This window comes from Hakea prostrata, chromosome 8 (genome assembly GCF_041222555.1).
Source record: "Hakea prostrata isolate BN-2017 chromosome 8, UWA_Hpros_2, whole genome shotgun sequence".
In the NCBI taxonomy this organism is placed as follows: Eukaryota; Viridiplantae; Streptophyta; class Magnoliopsida; order Proteales; family Proteaceae; genus Hakea; species Hakea prostrata.
In genome coordinates this window covers 2260465-2268796 of record NC_142607.1, presented here as the reverse complement: position 1 = coordinate 2268796, position 8332 = coordinate 2260465, and the positions used below count along the sequence as shown (strand labels likewise).

Below are 8332 nucleotides of genomic sequence, written 5' to 3'. Positions count from 1 at the left end.
CGAGACTCTGGAGTCTGGATCTCGCATCCACTTGTTGATGAGATGAGAGTTGGAGTTGGAGAGGGGAATCATTCCAGTTCTTCATAGGGTTTAGAACTTTAGATCCCAACACAACACTGTCACTTTAGTTTTTCTGTTGTGACTCGAGAATCGAGATAGAGCTGCCACGACATTCCCTCCGTGAAAGCTTGTATTTTTTACCTTTGCAATTACTGACCTTCTATGTAAAGATTGTAAATAATAACTGGAGTATTTATGGACCCAGACGTATTGGGTTCAGTCAGAAATCTGAAATTGGTAGTTAAGCAAGTGGGCTTCTCATTTCATTTAATAACACTCACAATCAAATGGGTTGTTGTGGGGTTTGGTTCATAACCCTCTGCAACTTTCTCCATAACAAGGAGAGCTGGAGAGGTCCATCTTCACGAGCTATGAGAGGAACAATAAAGACAAGGGCTCTGGAGTATCGGAACGGATCGATTACCTGCGAAACCGAAACAAATAATTTAAACTCTCAAATTACGGGGAGCTGAGAAATGGTAAAGTCTTCCCTACCCGAAAATTTAAAAGAAAATTTATAATTCATTTATTCGGCACCATCATAAAGACCGTTTATTTTGTGTTCGAGAAAATGCCAAAAAGACAATCTGCCCATGCAAAAACGTCACAACAACGGCTGGCGGGAGTGAAAAGGGCTTTTGAAACTCAAAGCTTTAACCCAATTCTTTGTTTTTTTTTTCTCTCTCCATTCTTTCTCCCCATTTTCACGGACTTTACTTTTTTTAATGCAGAGATCAAAATTGATGACCGAAATTTTGAATCTGATGGTTCGAAATTTCACCTGATGCATCACGCATGCAAAAAAAAAAATTACATTTGCTATCAACCTTTGCGAACTATAAAACTCCCTGTGATGATATAATCAAGGTGTGCACAAGCTGATCCAGATGAACCTCAAACACAAAAAAAAAAAATTACATTTGTCAATTGTGGGTTAGTAAAGCAATTAAAGGCTCAACCTCCCATTGAGAAGTCCCCATCCAACGGCATTAATATACTTTCCATCCCCATGTATTGAATGCTCCGATCTAAAAAATATATATGTTTGCCAATGGAGGATTAGTGGAGTGGTTGTGTCATTGTGAGCCTCACTTGTCAGTATAAAATTTATGGGTACAATCCTTACTAGCAATGTAATATCTCTCGTCTCCAATTTCTTTATATATAAAGCCGCTTTGCTATTCTTAAATTTTCTATATATAAAGCGCTTAATTATAAAAAATAATAATAATAATAATTGTATTTAAAAAGAAAATTCATGCCACTCTGAATGCAGGTACCGAAAAACAGGTTAAAAAACAAAAAAGAGTAAAAAAAAAACTGTATAAAATTATTCTTGTTAGGGGTAATCTTGTAATTTTGGGATCGTCTTCAGTCGTTGGTCGTCGTCATCTGAGAGCGATACATATCCATACAGAGTACCAGAGACTCTGCGAGAGTAACGTTCAAATTGTATACTCACACCTGTCCTAATGGTGCTTTGAAAAGCTATAACCCTTTACGCTCTGCAACTTGTAGGGTTACCTTCTTCTTCCTCTAGTTCTCTTCTCAGATTAGAAATCAAGGGGAAAATGACGTCCAGGCTTAATGGTGGAGCTTGGATGGAGGAACAGAGAGAGGAGGAAGACGCGGTGTCTTGGAATAGGAACGACGGTGGCGATGGAGATGTGGGAAACAAGGACGACTTGAGCGCTTTCTCTACGTTCAAATCGATGCTTGCAGACGACTGGTACGTGGACAGTGAACGGAACTCGTCTCACTCTCACAATGATGTTCAAAACATCCAAAACCACCAAGATTTTAAAGATATTGCTTTCTCTTCAAACGTCACTGGAGCTGATAATATGCTGTTGCAGCCAGTGGATTCTTCGTCTTCGTGCTCTCCGTCTTCCGTTTTCAGTCTCGACCCATCACAGTTACAGTACTCCTTCTTGCCTCCGAAATCTTGCTTGTCTTCTCTTCTCAATGCCGTCTGCAGTAATAACCCCTTCGAGGGCGGTTTCGATTTGGGTTGTGACGCCGGGTTTCTCCCGCCTTCGCAAGGGAACCAGAACATGAACCCACATGCTGTAATCAACAATGGAGGTGGGGTTTTGATGGACTTCACTGGTTTGAGCTCTGCGGCTCAGATTGGCATTCCCGATCTGAGCTCCAGTTCACAATTCTCGTCCACTCATTTGCTCCCGATGGCCAACAGCACTGTTGGTGAGGGTTTCCGTTTTGCCGGTTTTGGAGGTTTTGAGGGTTCTGCTAATCAGCTTTTCCAAAACAGGTCTAAGCTGTTGAGACCTCTCGAAATTTCTCCTAATGTTGGCGCACAGCCGACTCTCTTTCAGAAGAGAGCTTTGCGCCAGAGTTTTTTGGGTTCAGAAGGAAATAAGAGGAAAAAGGAGTCAAACGATGACTATGAGAAAGAAAGGAAGAGGAAAAACGAAGAAGATGAACTGGAAGAGGCAAGCATCGGCGCGTCAGGATTGAATTATGATTCAGACGGGGCTACAGAGAACAACGACAAAAAGGAGCTGGAGAACACAAACGACGATGGGAACAATTCGAATGCAAAAAGCACCGTCACAGGAACTGATCAAAAGGGGAAGAAGAAGGGTCCCCCGGCAAAAAATTTAATGGCCGAGAGGCGACGCAGGAAGAAACTCAACGATAGGCTTTACATGCTGAGGTCTGTTGTTCCAAAGATTAGCAAGGTAAGAGTTTGCAGCCTTCCAATTCTTTTCACTAGTGAATTACTACTAGAACGATACTTCTGTCAAACTAAATGGTGTTTTCTATGTTGGGTTTCATCTTTGAAGTTTGAAGCTCTCTAGCTATCTCCTCAGGTTAATTTAGTATTGGAAACATTGGCACTCTGTAAGGGTTGATACCCAGTTGATTTCATATGGGTTTTTCAGTTTTTATCTGTATTCGTAATGAAACCTCGAATTTGTTTTCCTCTTATTTGGCCTCAGCAGACTTTACTACTTCTGATAGGTGTTTCCTACCTCCGCATTATCTCATCTTGGGTGATGCTGGTATATGTGATGCAGTTCTGGGCCTAGAAAGCTATTGGAGGATCTATAGACAGTGTCCAATATCATAGAGTTGTATAATTTATTGTAGATACGAGTACAGGAGTCATCTCTGTTAAATCCCCCTTCAATTTAATGGGTTAACATCTTTCTACTAAGTGGTTGAGTCAAATCTGTGTAATTGGGAAGCTCAATTGAATGCTTAACCAAGCACCAAATTTCATTTAGCTGGAATGAATTTTTGGTCATTAGCAGTCATCCTGATGTTGTGAATTTCATTTTGCCTTGATAAACTTGTTTATGATACATATTGGATTATTTGTTTTAACAGATGGATAGAGCTTCAATCCTCGGTGATGCAATTGAGTACTTGAAGGAGCTACTGCAGAGGATCAGCGACCTCCACAGTGAGCTAGAGTCAATTCCACCAGGATCTGTACCTCCCCCTGCTGCAACAACCTTCCTTCCATTGACTCCCACCTCTTCTACACCTCCTTGCCGTGTCAAGGAGGAACTCTGCTTGAGCTCATTGCCAAGCCCACATGGCCAACCTCCAACGGTAAATTTCCCATTATCTTGGAGATAAATAAAAAAATAAGTTTACTTCAACGGATTTGGCTGATTATTTTCTTTGAGATCCTTAGATCTCTCATGTCTTGACAGCTTTTCACTATACATATTTTATTTAGAATTCTACAGTCAAGGCATGTTTTGTGTTATTGACCAAGGTTATGTTTCTGCTTCTGTTATTTCATGAATTGGTTCAGCCCTCTTGGTTTGTAGTCTAGGTGGTAAAACAACCAAATGCTACTTCATATCTGCAGATCACATATGATGCAGGTTCTCATCAGCATTGAGGACTAACTAATGGCCTGTGACCCTGTACTAGCAATAATATTCTGGACAATACAGTGATAATGGGAACAGACCTACCCACAGATATCCTAGGGATGTTCTTCCCACCCAACCTCATAACTAATGGCCTATGACCCTGTACTAGCAATACTATTCTGGACAATACAATGATAATGGGAACAAACCTTGTCCCACAGATAATCCTAGGGATGTTCTTCCCACCCAACCTCAGTTAACCTTTTATTTTATTTTTTTATTTTTATTTTTATTTTTATTTTTTTTGTGGGTTGGTGGGGGTGGGAGGCAGGTGGTTTAAAAAGGTAGTCTGCCCAAGAATGTCTCTTGTGATACAGCTGTGTGAATTAACACTTTCCCTTGTTCATGTATTTACTGCATTTTTTTCCCCTTTTGGGTGTGTGGTTCCTTTCTTTGTGTATAATTTGGGAGTCACTCATATTCTTGTGATTCTTGTTTATTGTTTAATCCCGTCATTATGCTCTTTATAGGTCGAAGTCAGGGTAAGAGAAGGGAGATCTGTAAACATTCACATGTTTTGTGCCTGTAGACCAGGTCTTTTACTGTCCGTAATGAGGGCACTTGATGGGCTTGGGCTGGACATCCAGCAGGCTGTTATCAGCTGTTTTAATGGGTTTGCTTTGGATGTCTTCAGGGCTGAGGTAAGTTCCCACTTGTCCCCTTCCTTTTATTCTGCTAGAGCTCTGTTTGTTTTGGCGTAAAAAATGAATACTAAAAATATTATGACATGTAGAACTTGACATATTGAAAAGTGTTCTAGTGTTCTTTTGTTTAGGAAAAAAATTGAAAAACTTTTCAACATATAAAATTCTACATTTATTAAGTGATGTTTGCCACGGGATCAAAACAAATGGAGTTACAAACTGCATAATTTGTGTTATTGTGACATTGAAACATCATAGGTACCTCATTTCCTGACTGGAGACACCTTAGTGAGAGACCCTACAATCAGTTTGACAATGCAATACTGATGGTCTGGTCGACTAGTTGATGCTTTATTATAGATCTAATATTCTTAGTTGCAAACTGAACCAATGGGAAGATCATAGCCCATCCATTATATGGATTCTTACTGCATAGTTGCTGTCATTCAAATTAAATAACGCCGATTAGCATTTCTTTCAATGTGACTCAATATTTTTCAGCAGAATTCAAATGAGTGCATTAGTTCATCATGATACAACTGGGTCTTCCTGTTTGATAATAGATTGCAGTCCTTGAACTAAACTCCGACAGTGATGAACTAAAAGTAGATTTTTCACTTCTTTTTTCTTCTCCCTGTCCCCAGCAATGCAAGGAAGGCCTAGATGTGCTGCCAGATGATATCAAAGCAGTTCTTTTGGATTCAGCAGGCTTTCATGGTATGATGTAGTTCTTTTCTTTATCCGAACTGATATAAATAAACATTCAGAGAGTTGTAGCAGAAGCACTAACTGTAGTTGTTCTCCGAATGATATGCCGATGCATTTACTAAGCCAAGTCTACTAGCATATAATGGGGTCTTGGTGGTTGGTTTTTGTCATTGGGTTTTGGCCAGGTATTGCAGCTAAGAAATATTGTTTATTGCAATTTTAGTGTTCAGTTAAACATCCTGTAGAATTATAAATGTACTAAAGGGGACACAAATGCTGTATGGGTTCTGCCAAGGATTTAATCTTCCTCATAGGTCATGGCCAGTTGGCCGACTGAACACTCTTGGTGAGGCGATTCTGGTTATCGGATTGATAGTACATACTACATGGCCCTGATTAGTCTTTGCATCTTTCACCATGGAAAAGAATTTAGTCTTATGTCACATTTTACAGACTATTGATGCTTAGGATGAGCCCGAGAAGTTGAAGCATGCAGAATCAAGCGAAGGATTGCAAGAACGCTTCAGTTGAGAGAGGCGACAATAGAAGTCTAGACTGGTTCAATTGAAATGGTGTAATGGATACAGCAACTTCAGATTCTTCTCGAGCATGTCAAATGATTTTTAGTCTTCTTTTTTACATCAAGAAATTTATGGCCTCCTTTTCTCATCTTAATTATAAATAAACAGGAGTATCAGTAGACCAGATTCGGTAGACTAATAAGTACAGTGATACTCCTTTAGAGGGGGGGTTTTTTCTTTTCCAAAACAAGAAATATCATAAATAACCATTACCCTGACAATGGGTTAGCTTATTATTCCTCACTCACCCAGCAGACCAATAAGCACTGATGTTCGAGTCATATGTTGCTTGAGAAAGACTGGAACCTAGAAAACACCCACAGCTGATAGTCGAATTTTGCTGATTAGTAGATACTGAAATCTCCGCAAGGATGATCATCTTGGCATGTTCGACTCGGTAAGGTCCGGCATAATTTCTAATAATAATTATACATTTAAACAAATTAGAAAGGAGTGTGTCACAGGAGTGTGCTGGTTTCTTGGAATTTGGAAACCTAGTCTCAAGTCGCGGGATCTATGCAATTCGAAATTAAATGAGGATTTGAGACTTGGATATTAAACCTTTAGAATGTGAAAATAAAAAATACAATTTACAAGTAAATTCTATCATTTGATTGTGGACCATCTGATTTCATTGATTACGTAGCGTAATCTACGCTGTTGGCTGCTTGCGGTAGCAACTGCTGCATATTAAAATCCCAAATTACTAGGGCACAACTGTTCGGAGAATGATTTCATCCTTGCAGATCAGCTTTCTACACCTATGGAAGTTCTACGTAGAGCTTTGACCTTACATGGGGAATACTGGAGAGCCAATGCAAAAATAGAGGCTCGAGTTAGGGATGCGGCTCACCATTCTTCAGCTTGGACCCCTCCATCTATCAATTTCTTCAAAATTAATTGTGATGCTTCGTGAATGAAGGGTTCTACAATTAGTGGAGTGAGTATCATCTGTAGAGATGCTATTTTTGTGATTTCAGGAATGTTGGATTTCTATAGTGCTAACAAGGGAGAAGCACTGACAATTAGACGTGGACTAGCTGAAGCTTTGCAACTGGGACTTGAGAACATTCAATTGGATTTTGATTGCTTGGAGGTAGTCAAGACGATTTCTAAGGGTAATTTTGTAGGTCACATTGTAATCCTGCCCATTATGGACGATATCAAATGGTTAATGGGCCAGTTTGGGACCAGTCAAATGATGTATGTTTCTAAGACGGTTAATACCATAGTGGATAACCTAGCTAAGAGGGCTTTGTCTTTTGGTAGTGCGACTTTGCCTATTTCCATTCCGTGGATTAGGAATCTTTATAATTTGGACTTCATGAGTTCTTCTCCTCAATAAAATTATTTCTTACAAAAAAAAAACCTCCAGTAGTTATCTCCGGTAGATCGAACAAATCTCACATGAAATACCATATTGCTTCCTGTCAACAGCTGAAATGTGAAACTATATTACTGAACATGATATCTCAAATTTGGTTAGGTATTTTTACTTGTTAAAGAATTGTTGTATCTCATGCCTTAAACACACACAATTATGCTAGAGAAAATTATGATATGGGCGTAATCAGCAAAACCTTAAATCCTATGAATAATAATACGCATGAGATCAAGGAAAAGAAAAACACTTTTATTGTTGGATTGTACTAAATACAATTATTGATTTTTTTTAATTTTATATATATTTATTTATTAATTATTATTATTATTTTGGTCATCAATTCACTTATAACAATCAGAGGGGCGTAAGAGAGGAAGATTTGTAAGACAGAGACTTGAACCTGAGGGCTTTTTAGTTTTACTTTTACCATCTCTATATTAAAAAAAAACCTATCAGCAATGTATTGGAAGCACGACTACCATGCAAATATAGAAAAAAGTCAAGCTTGGAATTCTTCTACCCAAAAGAAGAAAAAGCTTGCAACTCTTGAATTCAACGTGCGGGCCCGTGCGGTTTACTTTTCCGCATCTTGGATATTCCATTTCCGCATGCCCTAATATATAATCTAATGGCTGCTATCGTACCTCCAAAGAATCTATTGGCTGATATTGGTTGATGAAGTTGGGACTTGGGAGACGCAGCTGGGCTTGAGGCGGCTGGACCTGGAACCTCACGTCCCTTTCCCCAGTCTGGAATGATTAGATTATTTTAATTATGTTCAAAAATTCAGTTGGCTCAGATTTTCCCCTCTAAAATGGTCAGATTCAAGCTATTATTCATTGCCCATGTGATTCTTAAAAAAAAGTTAAAAAATTGCATAACCTGACCGTCAGATCTAAAGTGTCGATTGACCGTTGAATTTGAACGGCTGAGATCATCTGTCTAACGGCCTGAAATGCTTTGTTTAACCGTTAGGATTGAAGCAAAATCCATGTCACTCACGCATGACGCATTAGACCTTGACATTGCGGTTCCTATTTG

The 8332-nt window shown here is 39.1% G+C and overlaps 1 protein-coding gene across 2 annotated transcripts; it reads left to right on the top strand.

Annotated features, from left to right (window-relative positions):
- Positions 1-1498: 1498 nt before the first annotated feature.
- Positions 1499-6378, top strand: ICE1 (basic helix-loop-helix (bHLH) DNA-binding superfamily protein). Of its 2 annotated transcripts, XM_089166671.1 has the most exons (5): positions 1499-2762; positions 3415-3642; positions 4445-4615; positions 5263-5335; positions 5780-6374. In XM_089166671.1, the coding sequence occupies exons 1-5, from the start codon at positions 1632-1634 to the stop codon at positions 5785-5787; spliced, it is 1611 nt and encodes a 536-aa protein (XP_089022797.1). In that variant the 5' UTR covers positions 1499-1631; the 3' UTR covers positions 5788-6374. The 2 variants fall into 2 exon arrangements, with proteins under 2 accessions (XP_089022797.1, XP_089022796.1); XM_089166670.1 differs by having other exon boundaries at positions 5263-6378.
- Positions 6379-8332: the final 1954 nt, after the last annotated feature.

Coding starts and splice junctions, on each gene's coding strand:
- ICE1 (XM_089166670.1), top strand. CDS start 1,632: ATGACGTCCAGGCTTAATGGTGGAGCTTGGATGGAGGAACAGAGAGAG. Junction 3,643..4,444: donor CACATGGCCAACCTCCAACG/GTAAATTTCCCA, acceptor TGCTCTTTATAG/GTCGAAGTCAGGGTAAGAGA. Junction 4,616..5,262: donor TGGATGTCTTCAGGGCTGAG/GTAAGTTCCCAC, acceptor CCCTGTCCCCAG/CAATGCAAGGAAGGCCTAGA.